General features: G+C 38.9%; 1 protein-coding gene across 1 annotated transcript in view; it reads left to right on the plus strand.

Annotated features, from left to right (window-relative positions):
• Positions 1-24503, plus strand: part of LOC130438786 (disintegrin and metalloproteinase domain-containing protein 12) — a 92026-nt gene that overhangs the window by 60623 nt on the left and 6900 nt on the right. The window contains exons 9-20 of the mRNA XM_056770955.1: positions 5316-5485; positions 5792-5876; positions 8961-9109; positions 13583-13760; positions 15387-15476; positions 15718-15913; positions 15999-16107; positions 18293-18491; positions 20129-20206; positions 21768-21876; positions 23440-23575; positions 24020-24155. Coding sequence (XP_056626933.1) covers positions 5316-5485; positions 5792-5876; positions 8961-9109; positions 13583-13760; positions 15387-15476; positions 15718-15913; positions 15999-16107; positions 18293-18491; positions 20129-20206; positions 21768-21876; positions 23440-23575; positions 24020-24155 — 1635 coding nt within the window. The remainder of the gene's footprint in view (positions 1-5315; positions 5486-5791; positions 5877-8960; positions 9110-13582; positions 13761-15386; positions 15477-15717; positions 15914-15998; positions 16108-18292; positions 18492-20128; positions 20207-21767; positions 21877-23439; positions 23576-24019; positions 24156-24503) is intronic.

Genomic DNA, 24503 nt, shown 5'->3' on the forward strand with positions numbered 1-24503 from the left:
ATAATTATTCATATTCACACTCCACAGAACTCATCAGCGTTGGTTTGGTTCCAATAGGGCAAAAATCCAGGGACTAGTTCATTTTTAATTTTTTTCATAAAATGCTAATTAGCGAAAAAATTTGCATACCGGAAATGAAATCAGAGATATACGTTTTTTAAGTTTTGAGCCAGTGATTACACTGATATAAGACACATGGGTGTGCGAAAAACGGTTTAGGAGTAACAAGCGTTAACGCGTTCGGAATCGCTGTAGCGCCACCTATGGGCCGATTTGGCTGGTTCCGTGTATCTGAGTAGCGACAAGGACTACAACCATCTGACCAAGTCTCAGTCCTGTCGGCCTTACGGTTTGGGCTGCAGTATCAGTTCTAGGGAAGAAGTATAATAATAATAATAAAACCAACAAATACAATAGGTTTCTAGCCCTTCGGGCTCGAACCCTAATTAAAGCTGCAAGCAGCATTTAGCGGGTTCGAGCAGTCTAAGGCCTCTATTGGCCTTGCCATTGTCAACTAGGCTCAGGAATGGCACCGTAACAAATCCACAACGAATGACACTCTTCCACACCAAGAAATATGACAGAAACGGTTGGTAACTTTTAATACAGACCATGCATGCGTACACTCGTATGCAAAAACGGGCGTAAACCGATAATACCTAAGGGACGAGTGCAATAAACCATTTCTCATGTCTCTATGATGATTTGTTGCAGAGATAGAGATCTTGCTAAACGGTTGCTAAGCTAACCTGTTCGGTTGCCATGGGTGTCCATTAATACCTGTCAATTAATAACACATCAAACCACAAGCCAAACGAACCAAGCCCCGTGTCTTTATAATATTCTACTGCAGAGATGTAGGTCTGGCTAGACGATTGCAAAAAATAATCTGTTTGGTTGCTAAGGGCGTGGCTTGGCAGCTGTCAATTGATAAAGAATGAAGCCATTAGCAAAACAAAGCAACTCCTGTGTCTCTAAAACATTCTATTGCACATATATAGGTCTTTTTTTTAATACAATGCACATTCTTCAAAATAGCTTATTTTGTGTTCTGAAGAATTGATAAAAAAATACGACCAATTTAAATAGATAATTGATTCACATTCATGGTCTGCAACAATATTCCAGAAGACCTTGCCATTTAACTGATGCTTATTTGGTTGAGTCTGGTGACTCTGAAGGCCATTGGAGTACAGTGAGCTCATTGTCATGTTTAAGAAACCAGTTTGAGATCATTTGAGCTTTCTGACATGGTCCATTTTTTACTGCTGGAAGTAGCCATCAAAACATGGACATGGTTGGCAACAATCCTCAGGTGGTATGTGTTATCTAATATATCCCATACCATATATCCAATTGTTTCTCCATTTTGATGCTCGGTTTGAACTTCAGCAAGTGTGTTTACCACGTCTAGAAGCCAAAATGGATTGAGTTTATGCTATGTGACTGGCTGATTAGCAATTTGATTAGCAAATGATGTACTTATTAAAGACAAGTTTAAAACAGTAATTTTAAATGTATGATATTTCACCTTTTTGACTGTTGTGAAGGCATGCCTCTTCCGATAAGGATCACATGTTGCATGCTTGTTTTGTGTCATAATATGTATAATAGTACTTAATGGCAAGTCAGTTGGATTAATTATTAAGGAGTAGCGACCTTCACCGTACTCGTTTCACGCTAATATAATAAAGGACCCTGTTATGGTCACAAAACAAAAAAAACTCAACATGTTTTTGATGATTATTGACCTAGAGAGTCCAAAGAAATGTACTGTGGTGGAAATTTTGAAATTGCTTGAAAATCCTTGAACAAGTTTGCAAAAGTAGGTTTTATACATCATCACCAATAACTCACAAACCATTTGATAGACATCAATGGTTCAAGAGGCAAAGTTGTTATGAATGAGGAGATCTATCGTTTGATATCAATAGTTTGTGTATTAGTCAAATGTCACGTGACACACCGTTGTCTAGGCCACCAAAAGACATGTACATTTAGCCATTTTTACTATTATAGCGCCACCTAGTGTCCAAACGCCACGTTATTTTGTATGTGACCTCGGAGTGATGGTCTACATATATTTCCCGAGGCATATGATGATATGTTTAGCTGTTCTGGATTTATGGCCATTTAAATGTGATAGGCTCCACCCATTTTTTTATTTTGGCGCCCCTAAGCGACCGTGAAAGGAAATTTTAACTTTTTTTCAATAATTATTTACAAACACTTCCCAAAGAAGTCATCTGCATTGTTTTGGTTCCGATCGGTCGAAAATCCAACGACTAGTTCGCGAAAGTAGGTTTTTGACATCATCAGCAATAACTCACGAACCGTTCGATCGATAGAAGTTGTTCCAGAGGCAAAGTTGCTCAGAATGAAGAGTACTATCATATGATACCAATAGTTTCTGTATATGTCAAATGTCACGTGATACACAATTGTTTAAGCACTCCTAAAGCGTTATTTCGCCCCCCGGTGGCCGAATGAGTTCACATTTCTTACAGACCTTAAAGACCATGAGACGAATAAGCCCAGCGAGCGTCGTTTTGTTCGGCCTCCGTTAACCCGGTCTAATAAGTGCTCAAACTTCATTGGCCAATGGCGGCCATGTTTTTTAAGATACGCCAATGTCCTTTTAGATATTCATGTAGAATGAGACAAAGACACACCATACCAAATAATAAGTCAATCGGGCAAACTGTTGCGTAGTTATGGCCATTTTCTAGCTCATTCAAATTATAGCGCCACCTAGTGGCCAAACGCAACATTTTTTTTACCTTGACCCCGGATTGAGGGTCTACACATATGTTCCAAGCCCCATGAAGATATCTCAAACAGTTCAGGAGTTATGGCCATTTTAGTTCAATATGTTACTTCCGTTTTGGACATTTTTGCGCCCTCTAGCGATGGGGGATGAAAATTTCAACTTTTTTTTAATAATTATTCATATTCACACTCCACAGAACTCATCAGCGTTGGTTTGGTTCCGATAGGGCAAAAATCCAGGGACTAGTTCATTTTTTATTTTTTTCATAAAATGCTAATTAGCGAAAAATCTATAATGGCGGAAATGAAATCGGAGATATACGTTTTTTAAGTTTTGAGCCAGTGATTACTCTGATATAAAACACTTGGGTGTGCGACAAACGGTTTAGGAGTAACAAGCGTAAACGCGTTTTTTATCGCTGTAGCGCCACCTATGGGTCGATTTGGCTGGCTCCGTGTATCTGAGTAGCGACAAGGACTACTACCATCTGACCGAGTCTCAGCTCTGTCGGCCTTACGGTTTGGGCTGCAGTATCAGTTCTAGGGAAGAAGTATAATAATAAATATAGCTGCAAGCAGCAATCATCGGGTTCGAGCAGGCTAAGTGGACTAATGTCGACTGCCTTTGGTCACTACGCTCAGGAATCGCACGTCAAATGTCACGTGATACACAGTTGTTCATGCACTCCAAAAGCGTTATTACGCCCCCCGGTGGCCGAATAAGTTCATGTTTCTTACAGACCTTAAGGACCATGAGACGAATACGCCCAGCGAGTGTCGTTTTGATCGGCCTCTGTTAACCCGGTGTAATGAGTGCTCAAAATTCATCGACCAATGGCGGCCATGTTTTTTGAGATACGCCAATGTCCTTTTAGTTATTCATGTAGCATGAGACAAAGACCCACCATACCAAATATCAAGTCATTCGGGCAAAGGATTGCGTAGTTATAGCCATTTTCTAGCTCATTCAAATTATAGCGCCACCTAGTGGCCAAACGCCGCAGTTTTTTTATTGTGACCCCGGACTGAGGGTCTACACATGTGTTCCAAGCCCCATGAAGATATCTCAAATGGTTTACGAGTTATGGCCGTTTTAGCTAAATATGCCACTTCCGGTTTGGACGTTTTAGCGCCACCAAGCGGCCGTGAGTGGAAAATTCAACTTTTTTTTGATAGTTATTTACATTCACACTCCACAGATGTCATCAGCGCTGGTTTGGTTCCGATAGGGCAAAAATCCAGGGACTAGTTCATTTTCTTTGTTGTTGCATAAAATGCAAATTAGCGGAAAAATTTGCATACCGGAAATGAAATCGGAGATATACATTTTTTAAGTTTTGAGCCAATGATTACTCTGATATAAAACACTTGGGTGTGCGACAAACGGTTTAGGAGTATCGGGGGCAAACGCGCTTTTTATCGTTGTAGCGCCACCTATGGGCCGATTTGGCTGGCTCCGTGTATCTGAGTAGCGACAAGGACTACTACCATCTGACCGAGTCTCAGCTCTGTCGGCTTTACGGTTTGGGCTGTAGCATCAGTTTTAGGGCAGAATAATAATAAGAATAACCAACAAATACAATAGGTTTCTAGCCTTCGGGCTCGAACAAAATACAATAGGTTTCTAGCCCTTCGGGCTCGAACCCTAATAAAACCAACAAATACAATAGGTTTCTAGCCCTTCGGGCTCGAACCCTAATAAAAATCTTAACAAATACAATAGGTTTCTAGCCCTTCGGGCTCGAACCCTAAAAACTTTATATACAGTATTAGCTCATTTTGCTTCCCAAGTAAATATATTCTGATTTAAGAATGTTTAAAGACTGTAGAAGTAAACAAGACAAAGGAGAGACAGTCATGTCAATGTAAATAAGTAATACTGGTAAATTGAAGATCACGTGATTTTCTTTTCGTGAAAAAAGTATTCATGCATCCATGCCTTCAGTCCAACACAATCTCATGGCAAACATTTAACTGTTTTCCGATGTGGCTAATTTGGGCATAGTTTTGGTACATTTTCATACAATTTGCGCCATGAAACAGACTGCGCCTCGAGGCGGTGCTTCAGTATTACTTCTTTCTAGTAATCTTACGTTTTTGTACGATTTGCAACGTACAAATTAATACGAATAAGCCTTCTCGTAAAATTGTTACGAATTTCCGTGAGATCAGATTTTTAAGTTTGACTTAAGCTGTAACATACTTTGACGGAGGGTTACATTAGCCAATGAGGTCCAATTGACCGAATTCACGTTTGATTCCTCCACACACTCAAATGTGTCCTACACGTTCCAGTGCGTCAAACGTCCCATCAGAGCTTTCTCTCGTGCGTAAGCGCCCGTGAGTGTGAACAGACAAATTAGTTGTTGCTACAGACATGTCACATCACGCCTTCTCATAACAAGGTGCGATGTGAGTTCATATCTTAACACGCCAGCAGGTCAACGTCTCATAGCCTGTCACAATGTGGATCTGTGTTTGTGTGTCAGATTTTTGATGATAAGCGTGTTCACTTTTCCGCTAACAGCCAGTGTTGCGCGTGTCAGTTTTATAGATCTCTGAACATCCGTGTGGCTCTGGTGGGGCTGGAGGTGTGGAGCGACGGAGACAAATGCTCCATCACACAGGATCCGTTCACATCACTTCACGAGTTTCTGGACTGGAGAAAACTCCGGTTACTTCCACAGAAAGCTCATGATAACGCTCAGCTCATCAGGTAAAACCATAATGAAAGGTGCATATCACAGCGATGCCATAGACAACCATTTCTGGTTATCCATAGAAATATTCAGTCAGAGGTTCTGTAAAGAAGCATCTCTTTCTCAGCTTTTTATGATCTGAAAAACCTATTTTTCATCCTTTGGTTCAGATGTTTGTGGTTCTTTATAGAACCATTTAGACAAAAAGTTTCTTCTATGGCATCGAGAAGCCCCTTGATTTTTTTAGAGTGTAGATGAACACACAAAAAGTTCAAACAAATATGTCTAAAAAATATCTTTGCTTTCTTGTTTTCTCTCGGCAGCGGGGTTTATTTTCAGGGCACTACCATCGGTATGGCTCCCATTATGAGCATGTGCACTGCAGAACAGTCCGGGGGGATCGTCATGGTGAGTGACACCTGTCAATGATTGATCAAGACGTAAAGGTCCATATTACATAAGTGTAAAATGCTCGGATGTTTTTCACTGGTGTGACATCATAGCACCTTAACATCAACATTTTCTTCAAGTTGTGACCTCTCAATTGCATCTCGGTTCTGCTTCTGACTTTAGTTCTTCATCTGAGAGGTTACCTGAGGTTCTGATCGGGGGATTCATCCATCAGTTGTTTGCTCTGTCACAGACGGACATTAACTCGCTCATCACGGCCGCCTAGAGACGCGTCCCCCTAAATCAGCCAAACATATTGATCACACAGGACACGAGGGCGACATTCTAATGAAGCAAAAGTCAAAGCGTCTCCGTGGCCAGATTTGCATCCCAAGATGTTGTGAGGCCAGCGATTTAGAATGAACGCTGCAAAAAATGACTTCGTTACCTTTCCTGTAAAAATGTCTACAAATTCTTGAATCAAGATACATTTTCGTGATAAGCAAAATGATGTAAGAAAATAAGTCTTGTTTTAAGTAAATAAATATGAAATTTCAGTGAATTTGTGCCAAAAAATCTGCCAATGGAGTAAGAAAAATAATCTTGAATTAGATTTACCTTTTTCTTAGTCAATTCAAGATGATTATTCTTACACCATTGGCAGATTTTTTGCTAGTTTAAAGGACAAATTCACTGAAATTTCATATTTTTGACCGAAAACAAGACTTATTTTCTTATGCAGTCTGCTCAGACATTTTTACTGGATAAAAAGACTGGAAGTCATTTTCTGCTGTGAAAACATAATTCAAAGAATGCAAATTCATCAAAATCTGAAAACATTTCTTAATCATTATTTTTTCACCCTCACTTTGTTCAAAACCTTCTTTCGTCTGCAAAACACATTTTTGAGAAATGGCTCCCTTGGAAATTTGGTTTTGTGTTCATACAATGGAGGTCGATGGCTGTTGTTTGGTTGTGTTCTGCAAAAGACAGAAAATCATGGAATGACACGAGTAAATAAACAATAAACATTTTTTTTGTACTACGGGACTGCATACTGTCAATGCATCGGTCAAGCATTCTCATCTTTATTCTTACGTCCTCGCATAGGATATCTATGGCTTATGTTTGGATGGAAAAACCTGACCGGTCCAAAGTCAAGCCCTTCATGGGATCATTAGTGGCAGACCATCCTAGAATGGATCAGTTGTATATCTGGTTGGATGTCTCTCCGTCCCGACGGTTAAAGGGTTTTTATGCGGGACAGATGGTACAGTGTTTGTGCTTTGATTGAAACTCACTGAAGCACGTCTGTGTTGTGTGGCACTTCTCCATTATGGGTCATTACGACTCGACTGTCGGATGCAGTATTCACCGTTTCCTGCAATGCATGCTGGGATAGGAAACTGCTCTCTAGGGTCAGGATGAGAAACGGCGGCACATACACCGCGAGCGATTCTGCGCCGTCCAATGACTGTGATCGAAAACTAGGAAGACGTTTTATCTGTGTCATAATGAGGACAAAAAGCATACAAAACAAATTGCATTCGCATGTTTTATTCATCGACTCGTTGGTTTTATTTCGTTTCGCTACCTCTTGGCAGCTGGTTTGATGTCATGCGTTTGTTTTCGCTATTTGATTGAATATGGCTGGCACTGTAATTGCAACAATATTTCATGAGATATCTCGACATTGTGTATGGAGCGAGATTGTGTTCTTATTGGACCCAGCGCTCACCAAACATCACCAGTCATATCCAGACCAAAGTGAAATGTATTTCTGACATGTTGGATGTAAATGAGATACGCAGACATCAGGGGTCTCCCACGGCGGAGAGATTATAACACCAGAAGATTGTGTTTAGCGGAAGGTTCCAGAACTTCCAGCATCTGTCTGTTTAGATCATTTAGTTCATTCACACACCCATCGGAAAGAAAGACTAAAGAAAGAAAAAGTTTAACTAAGACTTTGAAAGTGATCCTAACAATGTCTTCGACTGTTTGGTTGCAATTTCACTCATATCAAATCATAAACATAATCTTACTGAAAGTCTGGTGATTTTGATGGCTATTTTATGAGGTGGTGTTTGCTGTACAGCTCAAATGAAAAGTAATATTAATAAGAATTACCTTTCAGAATTATGAGAAGAGGACATTTATACATTTTACTACAGTTTTGTTTTGCAAAAATAAATGAACAAAAAATTTATATTTTATTTAATTATTTATTCTCTTTTTTGAATATTTTACTATTTTATTTTATTTATCAAGTAGCTTGAGTACAAAAAAATACTATATTACAATAATAAAAATTACCTTTCTGAAACATGAGAACAAAATAATTATTATAAAAAATGTCACCAAGTGAAAAAATTGTTTTTCTATAACGTTATGTTATTGTTTTCTTTTATAACCTTTACTGATTCTGTCTATCGTATTTTCCTGTTGATTCAGTTTTTTATTCGCCTAATGACTTGAAATGAAACCCAACTGAGAAGTCTTGAGCTAAAACTGAAAAAGAAAAGAAAAGAAAAGTGTCATCCATATTCATATTCATGTCTACATACGGTATTCTAACACAAACCCTGCCTTACACACAACATCATTCTGACATTTCAATCTATGGTCCTTAAACTGAGAATTTTCCACTTTATTTAAATTTTATTTTCATTTTTTTGGCAGACACATATTTACCAAATGGATTTACAGGAATTACAGTAATTCCATCTGTCTGAACTCATCGACTCACGCCCTCCTCAAAGCCAGAGCTACACAAGAGTTTGGTTGTGTTTTGGCACCGTCACGCAGCTCTTGAATTATTCTTCTCTGACGGATTTGTGGAAAAGTAATTATAAAGACGGTTAGTGTCTGCTTATTACAAGCCATGTGAAACAACCGCCACAGTTATCTGAGAGGAAGCAAATGCGTGTGAGCAGACGTTTGGACAAATGGAATCATGAAAGGGATGGTGGAACATAATGAATAATGTCTCTACGCTCTCTGAAAGAAATGACTTTTAGTGAAATGGATTCTGTTTATATGAAATCATGGAGGGGATTTTTTGTGAATGTGAAGGTTTATTTTCAATCTCTCTTGTTTTAGGATCACTCTGATAACCCTCTGGGAGCTGCTGTGACTTTGGCTCATGAACTGGGACACAACTTTGGAATGAATCATGACACACCGGAGCGAGGGTGTGGCTGTAGAGCCAGTGTAGACAGAGGAGGCTGTATCATGACACCATCTACTGGGTAAATATAACAAATGCTTTCAATCAATCTAACACATACGGTAGATCTACCCTAAAGCCGTCTGTCTGTCTGTCAGTATATTTCTGTCTTTCAGTCTGTCTGCCTGTCTATTTGCCTGTCAGTCTGTCTGTTGCTATATTTATGTGTTTTAGTCTGTCTGTCTGCATATTTCTTTCTTTTAGTCTGCCTGTCTGTCTGCATGTCTGTCTGCCTGTCTATCTGCCTGTCTCTCTGTCTTGCTGTCTGTCGCTATATTTATGTGTTTTAGTCTGTCTGTCTGCATATTTCTTTCTTTTAGTCTGCCTGTCTGTCTGCATGTCTGTCTGCCTGTCTATCTGCCTGTCTCTCTGTCTTGCTGTCTGTCGCTATATTTATGTGTTTTAGTCTGTCTGTCTGTATATTTCTTTCTTTTAGTCTGCCTGTCTGTCTGCATGTCTGTCTGCCTGTCTATCTGCCTGTCTCTCTGTCAGTCTGTCTGTCGCTATATTTATGTGTTTTAGTCTGTCTGTCTGTATATTTCTTTCTTTTAGTCTGCCTGTCTATCTGCCTGTCTCTCTGTCTGTCTGTCTGTCGCTATATTTATGTGTTTTAGTCTGTCTGTCTGTATATTTATTTCTTTTAGTCTGCCTGTCTGTCTGCATGTCTGTCTGCCTGTCTATCTGCCTGTCTGTCTCTCTGTCTGTCTGTCGATATATTTATGTGTTTTTGTCTGTCTGTGTGTATATTTCTTTCTTTTAGTCTGTCTGTCTGCCTGTCTGTCTGTCTGTCTATTTCTGCCTGTCTGTCTGTCTGTCTATTTATGTCTGCCTATCTGTCTGTCTATTTCTGTCTGACTGTCTGCCTATCTGTCTGTCTATTTCTGTCTGACTGTCTGTCTATTTCTGTCTGTCTGTCTGTCTGTCTATTTCTGTCTGACTGTCTGTCTATTACTGTCTGTCTGTCTATTTCTGTCTTTTGGTCTGTCTGTCTGTCTGCCTGCCTGCCTGTCTGTCTGTCTGTCTATTTCTGCCTGCCTTTCTGTCTGTCTATTTCTGTCTGTCTGTCTATTTACATTTACATTTAGTCATTTGGCAGACGCTTTTATCCAAAGCGACTTACAGTGCACTTATTACAGGGACAATCCCCCTGGAGCAACATGGAGTAAAGTGTCTTGCTCAAGGACACACTTGTGGTGGCTGCTGGGATAGAACCAGCAACCTTTTGATTTCCCAGTTCAGAGGTTTAACCCACTAGACCACCATCTCCATTTCTATTCTCTGCCTGTCTGTCTGTCAATTAGAGACAATTTCTATTGTCTCTATTTATGTCTGCCTGTCTGTCTGTCTATTTCTGTCTGTATGTCTGTCTGTCTATTTCTGTCTGTCTGCCTATTTCTGTCTTTTGGTCTGTCTGTCTGCCTGACTGTCTGTCTGTCTATTTCTGTCTGTCTATCTGTCTGTCTATTTCTGTCTGTTTGTATATTTCTGCGTTTTTGTCTGTCTGCCTGTCTGTCGGTATATTTATGTATTTTGGTCTGTCTGCCAGCCTGTAGCTCAGTGGTAAGAGCATTGCGTTAACAACGCAAGGTTGTGGGTTCGATCCCAGGGGATTGCAAATACCTATGTGAAATGTATAGGATAAAGCAATGTAAGTCACAGATGAACAATAGATTGAGACACTGTCCATTTCATTTGAATGGAAAGCTTTCAGTGCGTCTCAGCTCATCGGAGAGGTCAAAGGTTCAGAACGTTTAAACTGGACTCTGTCCTGTGTGAGGGACCCCGGCTGAAAATCCCAGAAAAAAAACATAACACTCACTGTGCTTGCAAAAAGGTGTCGTGTGGTGTCGGGTAAGGGAACCAGATGAGAAAAACAGATTAGTGAAGAGAGAGAGACAAACAGAGACAGATGCTTGAGTCACTGGAGAAGAGCGAGCGCTCTGTTTTCTTCACCTGCCTGCAGCGTCTTATACAAATGAGAATGTGAGCTTGAGCACATCACTCATACATCAAAGCTTCAATGAACGCAACATCCCAGCAGGTGCTCGATTTAAAGCATCACATCTATGTAATTGTATTCATTAAGAGATGAATGATGATGTCTGAATGAAGCTCCTTCATTCTGAAGGCTTGAGTCGGTTAGTTTCAAGTAGCCATGATGTGATGTTTTAGGATGAATTCATCTGATGTTATACAGCAGTGAGATGCAGGTGTATTCGAGAATATGGTGTATACATGTCAAACTGTGAATTACATCACAAACTTTGGCAAATCTAGAGATGCAATCTGATGTGTAAATCATTATTTGGTTGGTTTAAAGTCATTTATAGAAAGTCTAAACACTTGCTTTGTCTTGTGTCTATAGAGCCTTTAAAGATCTGCTCATACCCTCATTGAACACTCTGAGATGTTGTGTGGCATCCTGTCATAACGCTGATCTGTAAGCTGGCATCAGGTGGAATGATGGAGCATCTGCTTATCTGGCACCCTGGCACTGATGCATTGTGGGTACAGTTGGTCGGGCAAGCATGGGGGGTGATGCTAGCCAGATTTCTGTGGCTAAATTTTCACCCTGGTCTTAGTAACTGTGCCAGGGACAAAGCGGACATTACTCAGAATATGTTTTGGTTATTCAACTACTGGTATATGTAATGATCTTTTAAAATGAAAACCACATAAAACCATTTTTTTCCTTCTATGGTAGTCAGTGATGTACCAGAAATGTAATCTAACATCTTTTCAAATATCTTTCTCTGTGTTCATCAGAACAAAGAAATTTATACACAACCTGAGGGTAAAGTCGTGATGACAACATTTTCATTTTAGGGTCCTTAAGATAAATGAACTTTGTTCAAATAAGGCTGAGCACACACACACAGACACGCACACGCACACACACACACCTGTTTCCTCTGCCACATGAGTAAATCTTCATAAAGTCTTCTCAGACACTCACAGATGGTTCTCATCGTGATGATGCTGTAATAGCAGGTGTTTTTATTCACCATATGTTTCACACTGGGAGTTTTCACAGATCAGAAATGAGGGCTGTAATTTCTTCCAGTCTCTGTCTGTTGGCTTGTTTGTAAACTCAGGATTTCGTCATGTAGACACATTTTGTCACACTCCACAGGGGAGCATTGACATTCCAAACTGATTTGTGGGTCTTTTTTCACTTGGATTGGCACTTTGTGTGTGCATGCATGCGTGTGTATGTGTGTATTTGTCTGTTTTGTTTGCTCTTGCGTACACGTTTGTGTGTGTGTGTGTGTATTTGGGTTTTTGTTTGTTTGTGTACATGTATAAGGACCTGTTTTTTGTGTTCATGTATGAATATATGCACATGTGTTGAGTTATTTGTGTCTGTACATGTATGTGGATTTGTTTGTGTATTTGTGTGTTTGTTTCTGTTGCGGTTGTGTACATGTTTGTGGACATGTGTTTTTATGTTTATATATGTAAATGCATGCACATTTGTAGAGGTATTTGTGTGTGTGTCTGTGTGTACATGTATGTGTTTTTTTTGTTTGTATGTATGTGAATGCATTCATGTGTGTGTGTGTGTGTGTTTGTTTGTGTTGCGGTTGTGTACATGTATGTGAACGTGTGTTGTTATTTTTATAATGTATATGCATGCACATGTGTTGAGGTTTTTGTGTGTACATTTATGTTGATTTGTTTGTTTGTGTGTGTGTGTATGTGCATGCGTAAGTGCATATGTGGGTATTTGTGTGTGTGTGTGTTTGTATGCATGTATGTTTATGCATGCACATGTGTAGAGGTATTTGTGTGTGTACACGTTTGTGTTTTTTTGTGCGTGCGTATGTGAACGCATACATGTGTGTGTTTGTGTTTATGTAGGGTTAGGTATATGCATGCACATGTGTAGATGTTTTTGTGCGGTTATGAGTTTGTGTGTGTTTGTGTATATTGTTTTGTTGTCAGGGTGTTGCTTTGTGGTTGCTATGGCGTTTTAAGTGATATGCAGTTGTCAGCATGTTTTGGTTGTTATTCAGCAGTTTTACAGCGTTGCTTAAGGGTGTTCTGAGTGATTTAAAACATGCCTAACTCAAAAGAACACACACACACAACTTTTATTTTGCTTCCAATTCACATCTCAGACAGTTTGGCGATGGAGAAATACTGTGTCAGTGTGATGACTAACAGGCCCAAGACCCATAAATATCTCTTATCTCTCATAATCGTCTCCACTGGGACTCGTTTCATTGCTCCAGCACTTAAGATGGTGTCATTTGCCTGGCACGAGTTCCACCGTGTGATTGGTTCATTTATTTGTGCATCACAGTAAGTTAAGCGCCTGTAACCCAACTTATCTTAAAACACTCTTCTGGTGTCTTTAAAGAAGCTGTTACTCTACTTGTGAAAGTTTTACGGGTAACACCGTGAATGCAGTCATGCAATGCCACTTAACATGAACGCTTTCCTGAAATAGTAGCAAATAAAACCTTGTTAACATCTGTGTATGTTGTTTCAGGTTCCCGTTCCCCACGGTCTTCAGTACGTGTAGTAAGAAGGATCTGGCGGCGAGTTTGGAGAAAGGCGTGGGCATGTGTTTGTTTAACATGCCGGAGGTGAAGGTGCTCTACGGAGGACAGAAGTGTGGGAACGGTTACGTTGAGGAGGGAGAGCAGTGCGACTGCGGGGATCTGGAGGTACGGGTGTTCTGTGGAAAACATATTTCAAACGTTGACGTGTTTCCCTCAAGCGTCTCGTACTGTACACGCCGCTGATTTCACACTCTCTACTGAGTCATGAATCATGAGATGCTACAAATCTGTGAAAAGTGAAATAAACAGTTTCTGGATCCACACGAGAGAACGAACCTGAGAGGGAGAAATTGAGAACATCTTCAGAGAAAAAGCCTTTATGTGGAAATGCTTTGATATTACTAGATCTGTTCAGTGAAGTCTTAAATGATGCGCTGTTTGCGTACTGTATGAACATTGTAACGTTGTGTGATTGTATGCGTGCGTCTGTCAACACTTTTCAGGTTCAATTTATGTAACATAAATAAATAAGACGTGGAAAGGGTAATGCCTTCATGCACAGATATTCTGTTCAGAATAAATAAAAGTAATTTATTTATTAACAGTGTCTGTCGTATCATATACTTGTAGACTTTCCCTTTAAATATGTGATACTGATTTCATTCCCGCTGTCATGGAATAAAGATGTGCTGTTTAAGAGGTTTGTGGAGAGGTCAGAGGTCAAACAAGCAACTGTCTGGTGGAGACAATATCTCTCACTCACTCTCTCTCTCTCACTTTTTTAACTCTCACTCACTCACGCTCTCTCTCTCACTCTCTCTCGTTCTCTCTCACTCGCTCTCTCTCACTTTCTCTAACTCTCACTCACTCTCTCTCTCTCTCTCTCTCTCTCTCTATATATCACTCTCTCTCACTCACTCACTCTCTCACTCACTCTCTCTCGTTCTCTCTCACTCGCTCTCTCTCACTTTCTCTAACTCTCACTCACTCTCTCTCTCTCTCTCTCTCTCTCTATATCTCACTCTCTCTCACTCACTCACTCTCGCTCTCTTTCTCTCTCTCTCTCTCTCTCTCTCTCTCTCTCTCTCTCTCTCTATCTATCTCTATCTCTCTCTCTCACTCACTCACTCTCTCTCTATCTATCTCTTTCTCACTTTCTCTCACTCACTCTCGCTCTCTCTCTCTCTCTCTCTCTATCTCTCTCACTCTCTCTCTCTCTCTCTCCCACTCAATCACTCACTCACTCACTCACTCACTCACCACTCACTCTCGCTCTCTCTCTCTCTCTATATATATCTCTCTCTATCTCACTCACTCACTCGCTCTCTCTCTCTCTCTCTCTCTCTCACTCACTCACTCACTCTCTCTCACTCGCTCTTTCTCACTCTCTCACTCTCTCTCTCTCCCTCTCTCTCTCTCTCTCTCTCTTTCTCTACCTCAATTTCAATTTAAGTGTGCTTTATTGGCATGACAAAATGTACATGTATTGCCAAATCATTTGCAGCTGGGCTGCGTACAAATAGTGCATGTATGTAAACAAACGAAAAGATAAAATAAAGTGTGATGTATGTAGTTTAACTTAACATGGTTTATAATATATGTAAATATTTAAAAAGAGAAACAAAGTATAGTTTAAACAAAATTAACATTCAAGTAGTAGAATAAAGGGATATAATAATATAATGTTATGTACATATATTGGAAACATCAGGTCAGGGCAGATTCATTGTTTTCTCTTTTGTTGTTATCTCTCTCTCTCTCTCTCTCTCTCTCTCTCTCTCTCTCACACAGGAGTGTGTGAATCCCTGTTGTAATGCCAGTACATGCACTTTGAAGGAAGAAGCTGTGTGTGCACATGGACAATGTTGTGAAGACTGCCAGGTAACTTGTGACATATATACAAAATATATGTATATATATATATATATATATATCAAAATAATCTCAAATATTTATATAATGAATCTACATTTCATACTCTTAATGCACAATATGTCAACAAGTGTCTCATTCGCGTCTGTTTTGATTGAGTCAAATTTAAAGTCTTTTCTGGCAAGATAGGATTGTTGTTGATCAGATGTTGCTCTTTCATTGCTGATGATTTTCCTCCGTGTGTTTGTAGTTGAAGCCTGCAGGTACTCTGTGTCGTGACTCGAGGAACTCCTGTGACCTACCAGAGTTTTGCACAGGCATGGACCCACAATGCCCAGCGAATTTGTACCTGCACGACGGACACACCTGTCAGGGTGTTGATGGTCACTGTTACAACGGCATCTGTCAAACACACGAGCAGCAGTGCATCACGCTGTGGGGACAAGGTGAGGACAGCGCCACCCACAGCAGCGGAAGATTCATGACATGCATGTAAAGGAGTTTTGCTGACGTGGTTTGTGTGTTTGACAGGTGCAAAGCCAGCTCCAGGAATCTGTTTCGCACGAGTGAATTCAGCTGGAGATCCATACGGGAACTGTGGGAAAGACACGAAGGGATCGTTTGCCAAATGTGAAGCACGGTATGGAAAATGTTTACACTCTGCGTTATCAGAGCGATGCTGAGCAATATTTATTTTACAAACAAACTTTTCACATTACAAATGATAAACAGAAGAGCCAGAGACTAGTGAAGAGACTGAAGAGACTCAAATGAGATGAGTCACTTTTATTTTTCGTGTTATGATACTGAAACAGATCTGCAGTGGAGTTGGTCAGTATTCAAGTCATACTGTAAATATCTGTCTGATTTTAAGAGCAACCCATCAAGTCAAATTATTTGAAAGTGAATTAAACTTGAAGATCAGTACAGAGGTAGAACAGGGACACTGTAGCTCAAGGTCTGTCTGTGGTTTGGGACGACGTCCAATTCTACCATTTAGCAGTGAAACAGGTGTGATGGACAGGACTGTTGTGATGTTGTTTCTTTCCATCATCTTCACTTCTGATCCTCTGTGACAAAGTTACTCTCATATACGTGGCAGGATTGTGTTCAGTGTTCACTGCTCCATCCTTGAAATGAAGCAAACAAACATGTTTGTTGGTCTTTTTGAAGTTGACCTCGTAGAGTCTGTGTGTAATTGTAAATGATCCTTTTAGGAGAATGAATGTTGGTTTGGAAAAATATGGAAAACATGTAGAAACAAATGTATTGCTTGCTGTACAGTATATGATTTACTATGTAATATTATTTAAATTAAAACGATATATGTCAGTGTGGATATGGTTTGATTATGTTTAAGTTTATGAAAAAGATCAGTTACAGACAATTTAAAAATGATTCGTTTTTCCTGAATTGATTATTTATATTTATAAAATATTAATCTAATATATACATTTATAAAATATATTTAGGTTAAATGATCATTTTTTTGTTTTTTTCAGACCTCAAATACTGCAAAGAAAAGCACATATTCACTGTTAAGCGATACAACAGTCATATTTCTACATGTATTTAGATACAATTATTTATTATCTGATAATCTGGATTTTAACACAGTGTCTTGTCATGCTGTCAGTCTTTCACATTGCTGCTGGATGACTTTATGTCACTCCTGACATTTGATTTGGTTGAAATTCAACAAACACTTTACTGGAATGACCACAAGACCACAATGATGATTGAATGAAAATGTGGAAGGGTCTCCTTATTTTTTCAACTACATTGCAGCAGATGTTAGGTGTAATTGAAGTGTCACTTTTTAATGAGTGATTTTGAAGTGGCTGCATGTTATTTCTGTCTCAATGTCTTTGTTCTCTGAGTATATTTATTTTTTGATAGTGTTTCTCACTTTAAACTGAATTTTAGATTGAAATTAAATCTTAACCATCTCTTGCTCATCGGTTTTTCCCTCTTCTGTTCTGTATTGACGGTCTGTTTCATACACACATCTCCATTGAGATTTCAACCAATCCAACAAACAGCACCAGATCTCAATAAACCAAAAACAATGATGGTGTGTTCAATACGGCTTGTTCATCTGCATATGCAGGAAGCACCTGCTAAACATTTTGGTTTAATTGTGCACAGATTGGCTGCTATATGAAGTGCTTCACGGATCATATGCTTGTTGAAGTAATTACTCTAATGACTGAAATGGACAGTCAGAGAGAGAGAGAGAGAGAGAGAGAGAGTTTGGCCACGTTCTCCAGTCTGTCTGTCTTTTACTTTTTGGACTTGTCTGCGTGAGAAACAGCAGTAATTGGTTTTGAATGGGGAGGACATCTCATTATTTCTTCATGTTGTAATCAAAGATGTATGTCACATTGCTGAGATCCTCAGCAGCGGAAACACATTTCAGCTTTGAGAAAACATTTGATTTATTTTCGTCTGGGAAACTCTCTGCGATCCTTTAGATATTGGAAACTTGACGTAATGGTTTAATTCGTGGTTTTTTACTGAAAAAAATGGGTCACAGCTGTTCGAGTGCTAGACAGCGGTGAAGAGCAACTGCTACATGCAAATATAGCCCAATTTATAAATATTATTTTAACATTATATTTTTTTGTAAATTCATCTGTTACATCAAGGTTGACCTTTTACACAACATTTGAAAGATAATTTCACATGAATCTTTCTTGAGGTGTTTTTTTATTAAATGTTAAACAACACAAACATAAACCACAACAAACAAACAAATGCATCAACGTTGTTTTTGTCATGTCACACTGTTGCTCTAACACGTGTCGTTTCCTTTTGTTTTACAGAGATGCTAAATGTGGGAAGATACAGTGTCAGGGCGGAGCCAACCGGCCGGTGATCGGCACTAACGCCGTTTCCATAGAGACCAACATCCCGCTCCACGAGGGAGGTCGTATCCTCTGCCGCGGGACTCACGTGTACCTGGGAGACGACATGCCTGACCCGGGCCTTGTGCTGACCGGCACTAAATGTGGAGAAAACATGGTGAGGACAAATAATGAGAAGATGTTTATTTACACTTGAGGTAAACACATCAGTCCAAGAACTCAGGAATTTCTAAGCTGTTTAATGTACATCTGATACAAATGGTCTGCCGGTTAGCATTTTCATTTTAAAGCATAGTCTGAACCGGTAAGATTGAGTATGTGTTAGCCTTCCCCGTTCACTTGTGTTAACAGCACATAAAACGAATAAAAAACTGCACATGCAACTGCAACTGCATCTGCCAAACTCTTAAAGGTAGTAAAACATCTACTGTAACATTTTGATTTTTGTGATTTAGATTTGAAAATCTTCCCTTGGTTCGCTTGGAAATCCATTAACCCACATCTCGTCCATGCATAACTTTCTGCCGTGATGCTGTGGGAATGTTAATGGTTATTAGAGTCAATCTCTCCTCAGCAAGCAGCACAAATTGAGTCATCATTTAAGACCACAAACGGTGCAGAATGAGTTACACGCTACATTTTAATACCGACTCTTTATCCAGGAGGAGAGTTGATGTTCTTCGCAGACATCACCCCATGGCACTCGAACTTTGAAGTCTAGACTGTGATCAAACTTACACCCGACTGGCGTTGGTGTTTCACAGTCTGACAGAACGCACCGCAAGATGTGGAAATGTAGAGAACTTTCCTCCGGTTTCTCCACAGCTTGACTTCTGATGAGTGTCAGTGTGAAACTTCAGCCGCTGGGACTTTTCTGAGCCGCATCAGGAGTCAATCTGACAGACCTCTCAATACAAAAGTCCAGATTTTTTCCAATTATAAGAATACTATTTTAAATGAAATGTAGGGATGGTTTTCAGGGTGACATTTCAGGGTTAAATTCAGGTTTAGTCTGCAGTCTGTAAGTAGGTCAATGAGTCATTTTTATTTGCAAGACAATCTTTTTGTCCATGTATATATGTTGCTGTCAGCTTTTGTTTGTGTGGTTCTCACTGTATTTTTGTGTACGTGTGTGTCGCTGTCTGTGTAGGTGTGTATGTTGCGGTGTGTGTTGCTAACTGTTATTTTGTGTTTGTATGTGTGTACGTGTTTTGCTGTCTATTTGTGTGTGTGGTCGTCTGTTTGAACGTTTGCATGTGTTGCTATTTTTTGTCCTTGTGTGTGTTGCCGTCTGTTTTCTATCTGTACATGTGTTGCTATCTTTTTGTCATTGTATATCTGTGATACTGTCAGCTTTTGTTTGTGTGGGTGTTGCTGTCCATTTGTGCAAGTGTGTGTCACTGTGTGTGTTGCTATCTGTTTGTTTGTTTGTGTGGGTGTATGTCACTGTCTATGTCTGTGTGTGTTTGTACGAGTTGTGCTGTCTGTTTGTGTGTGTGCATGTGTTACTATATTTTTGCCCTTGTGTGTGTGTTGCAGTCAGTTTGCGCTTGTGTGTGTTGCCGTCTCTTTTTGTGTATGTCTGTGTGTGTTTGTTTGTCTTGCCGTCTGTTTGTACGTGCAAATTTGTTGCTATCTTTTTGTTTTTGTATATGTGTGTTGCTGTCAGCTTTTGTTTGTGTAAGTTTCGCTGTCTGTTTGTGTGTGTAAATTCACATAAACTCACATATATTTCATTTTCAGATGATCTGTTGCATTAAAAACTCTTTATAGAACGACTCTCTCTCTCTCTAGATGTGTTTAAACAGGCAGTGTCAGAACATCAGTGTGCTGGGAGTTCTTGAATGTTCTGTCAAGTGCAGCGGACACGGGGTGAGTTTATAACGTCCATCACAACACTGTCTGACTGTCCGTTCAAAACAGCTACAATATAAATATCCTGACTAAATGCATATAAAAAACTTTCTTTCCTAATGATTATAATAAAAGCACATTACACTTTGTAAGAGGTTCATCATCTACAAAGGTTAATGGTTTTACCTGTTATCACGACAATCTATGAAGATAAACCATATTTCAAAACGAGAAACTGTGTGGGGTTATTTTCTCGAATTGTCTAATTGTGCATTCACGCCGTTGCTAAATCACACTTAAGATTCAAATCAGGATACTTCAGAAACGATTTGTTTCTGTGGCAACAAGCTTTAAGCTGCTGCTATTCTGGTTGTGTTTACATGACATCACAATGGTCAAGTGGGCGGAGTCAGAGCCGTCATACAATCACGTATACAAAAACTTCAAGAAAGGTTCAAGAAAGAAATGAAGGAGTGTAATTACAGTCGTTCTTACGTGATGCAGCGCAATGTGAACATTTTTTTATTTAATTAAATTCTTCGGTGTAATGTGCGTGAAAGGGGTTCTCCAGAAATAACAGCAGAATAAAACATGTTCGCTGATCCCTGAACAGCTCGATCAGTTAGCTGTAAAACCCACATTAACGTCCGACTCAAAGATCCATCCATCATGTGTCTGCTGTGAAACCGCTGTGAGGACCAGAGACAGCTTTAGATTACAAGCGCATGGATCATTTCAGCAACAATATATCCGAACATTTTTACATGCATTCAGATCTCTCTGAAATTGAGGCGTGATGTTACAGTGTAATCCGGCACTAAATTGTTACGGTACCAAGACTTAATTTGTATGTCTTGAATGAAGTTGTAAGAATGCCGTCTAAGTCTTCCATTGGCAGGTGTGGACCCACGTAAAGCTTGTGCTGTGTTACGCTTTATTATTAAGCTTGATTGAATTAAAGAGAGCATGTTTAGATTACAGTCCAAATATTGTGGGGAGAGACCTGAAAGAGCAGATGTGTTTGATCACAAACATGATCAAATATCTCACCGAGAAAGCAATCTGTCCAAGCAACAGGTCAGAATAGGTTACAGGTTGCTTTCAGGCGAACACAGAGAGTTTGAGAAACTCAATGAATGAAGTCATTAATCCAAAGATGAGATCAAGATGTTCTCAAAACATCTGCAGCTCATCAGGATGAGAGAGGAACCGGTGTGAAGGCTGTTTCATTTGTGTCATATTGAGAGAAACGGAAGTCAGTTTTAGATGTCGAGGATGTGCAGACACATACACACACACATCTGTCAATCATTATATTGATGGAGAGTCACATATGAATGGGATTGGCGGTAAAACTGTTTGCTGAAAAATGTATAATGGCAGAAATATTCTGAATTATTCAAATGTACCTTAATATTATTATTGTACATGAATATCTGTTCTTCATAATTATACATCATGTGTTGTGTGGTTTAGTGGTTCACTGTTGCTGCTTGAATAACAGATTCGCTTTTCAGGTCATTTAATGAAAACTCCGGGCATCTGATTGTTGCGTGTTTGTGTTTGTGTTTGTGTTCAGGTTTGTAATAATAATAAGAATTGTCATTGTGAGGCGCTCTGGGCTCCACCGTTCTGTGATAAAGCCGGTTTCGGAGGAAGTGTGGACAGCGGGCCGATGAGACCAATAGGTGCGTGAAATACTTACACAATGTGTACCTGTAATAATCTTGTGCATGTGCACGTGTAATAAATCAAAATGGTGGTGTTGGTCTAGGGGGTTAAACCTCTGAACTGGTAAATCAAAGGTTGCTAGTTCGATCCCAGCATCCACCACCAGTGTGTCCTTGTGCAAGACACTTTACTCCATGTTGCTCCAGGGGGATTTTCCCTGAAATAAGTGCACTGTAAGTCGCTTTGGATAAAAGCGTCTGCCAAATGACTAAATGTAAATGTAAATCAGGTGTAATCAGAAGTCCACATGAAACCAGTAACGTTTAAACTTATTTTATAAACGGTTTCAAAGCAACAACATAAACAAACTTTACCGCGCAGTCTAAACTTCTGGTGCACATCTGCAAAGCATAGAGTCCCTGTTGATTACTTCTTATAAAAAGCAAAAAAAAGTAAGGAAATATCCACGGCTAGACGTGCATTAAAGGATTTTAACTACGAGGGTTGTTGCCTCCGCAAAGTGTATTAAAATCCTTAAATGCATCGCTAGCCGTGGATAATCCTGTTTATACCATGGTTATTTGCAAAGTTAAAGCTTTTATTGATGATATTGTGTCATTTTAGATCAAACAGGTGAAAATTACGGATATTTTGTCAGTTAACTTTAAATGTAATCAAACTGACTGGAGCTACCGTGCGTAAAAGGCTTTTAATTAGGGCTGTCAAACGATAAATCGCATCCAGAGAAAAAGTTTGTGTTTACAAAATATATGTCTGTGTACTGTGCATATTAATTTTGTTTTCATGTTAAATGTATTTATTTTTACCAATAATTGAAACTCTATATCAACATTTATTAATTGTTATATTCTTTTTTTTCTTAAGTATATGAATATATGTGTATCTGTTCATGAATACAAAATTAATATGCACAGTACACCAACATATATAATGTAAACACAAACTTTTATTCTGGATGCGATTAATCACGATTAATCGTTTGACAGCCCTACCAGAATCCAGTATTAAAACAGACCATGATGTAAATAACAAGTAAATAACATTCGCTAGAAAGTCAAAAGTATGTCTAGCCATTAGGTTACAAGTAAAAGTACCTTTACTTGGCTATAAACTTAAATGCAACAAAGTTACACGACACATTCAACAAATTTGTTTATTTAATACAATTAATATGCAATAAAATTCAACAGATTGTATATTTAATAAAATTAACACTCAATAAAATTCAACACATTGTTAATTTAATACATTATACATTAAAGTATTAATATAAATTAATTTTAATATTAAGTAAATAAAATATAAATAAATGATATTATTAGCCACTAGCCAGACTGATAAACAGACACAGACCAGAAGGTAACTTCGCGCCAGGTGTGTGCGTCCGGTGAAACCATCTATAGGAATGAGGTTGATTGACAGGTGAGTAGGCGGTCCTTTGCTGTAATGTTATTCAGTATGCTCAAAATTTGTATTTTAAGATAGATGTTGATATCGGGTATAAAGAAAATCTGTGTTTTTATTCATTTTTGAGCTCATATTCGTGTCTGTGTTTGCAGAGGGCAGCAGTGTGATTGTGGGAATCCTGGTGGCGTTTCTGTGTCTGTTGTGTGTTGGAATAATCGCATGTATTAAGAGAAAAACTCTCCTCAGTTTATTCTTCAGCAACAACAAGAACACCATGGAAAAACTGAGGTATGAAACTTGGTCCAACACAAACGAATGCCTTGATTTGACCTTAATAAAGTGTCAGGAGAGGTAGCCTGAGATGATGAAGATTGGAATGATGCACAGTCAGCCAGTCGTGATCATAGTATTTTTTCATATATTTTCAACATGTCACGACTACTTATCAAATAAATACATTTGAATGAGCTAGCAATAGGATTTGAACTAACATAGTTTGATATTGTGACAAAGAAAGCACGTAGTGCAAGAGACAAGAAATCTGTACATTGTTGTAGGACATCGCCCAAAACTGTTAAGTGTCAATACGTAAATAAATATATCTGACAGAAGGATGATTGGCAGATCAAGCAGAGTCAAGTTTTACAGAGAGCCTTAATACACCATCTTTACAAGAAAGACTTCTGCATGATAATATAAATTGTCGTGTCTTCTATTTGGGTTTTGTTTCAGAACTGTGGGACCTAACAAGATGAACAGTCCAGTTCACACACTGACATTAGATCACACACACATGAGGACTCACACACACTCTTACAGGACGTCTCCACAGCGACAGACTTCAACACAAAGTGACAACATATATAAGGTGTGTGTGTGCACTTTAATGATAAACGTTATGAACTAGTATTGTTCAAAATGCATGAACATACTCCACACGGTCAATTAAACATCTGTCTCATGTATTGGTGTTACAGTAACTAATAGACCTGACAGTGTAAATGCAGTTTTAATCTAGTACTGATCTTAAACATTATTGATCTAACTATATACTTAAAATGTTAAACACTCAATGCTGGGATTTTTTTTTTCATTACTTCATTACTTCAAAACTTGAATCTGTATTTTATTAGTTAGGATGCTACTTTTATTATTTTTTAATTAAAATTGTATGTAATTGTATATAATTGATATTTAATATATATTAATACTAAAA

This window comes from Triplophysa dalaica, chromosome 17, assembly GCF_015846415.1.
Source record: "Triplophysa dalaica isolate WHDGS20190420 chromosome 17, ASM1584641v1, whole genome shotgun sequence".
Classification (NCBI taxonomy): Eukaryota; Metazoa; Chordata; class Actinopteri; order Cypriniformes; family Nemacheilidae; genus Triplophysa; species Triplophysa dalaica.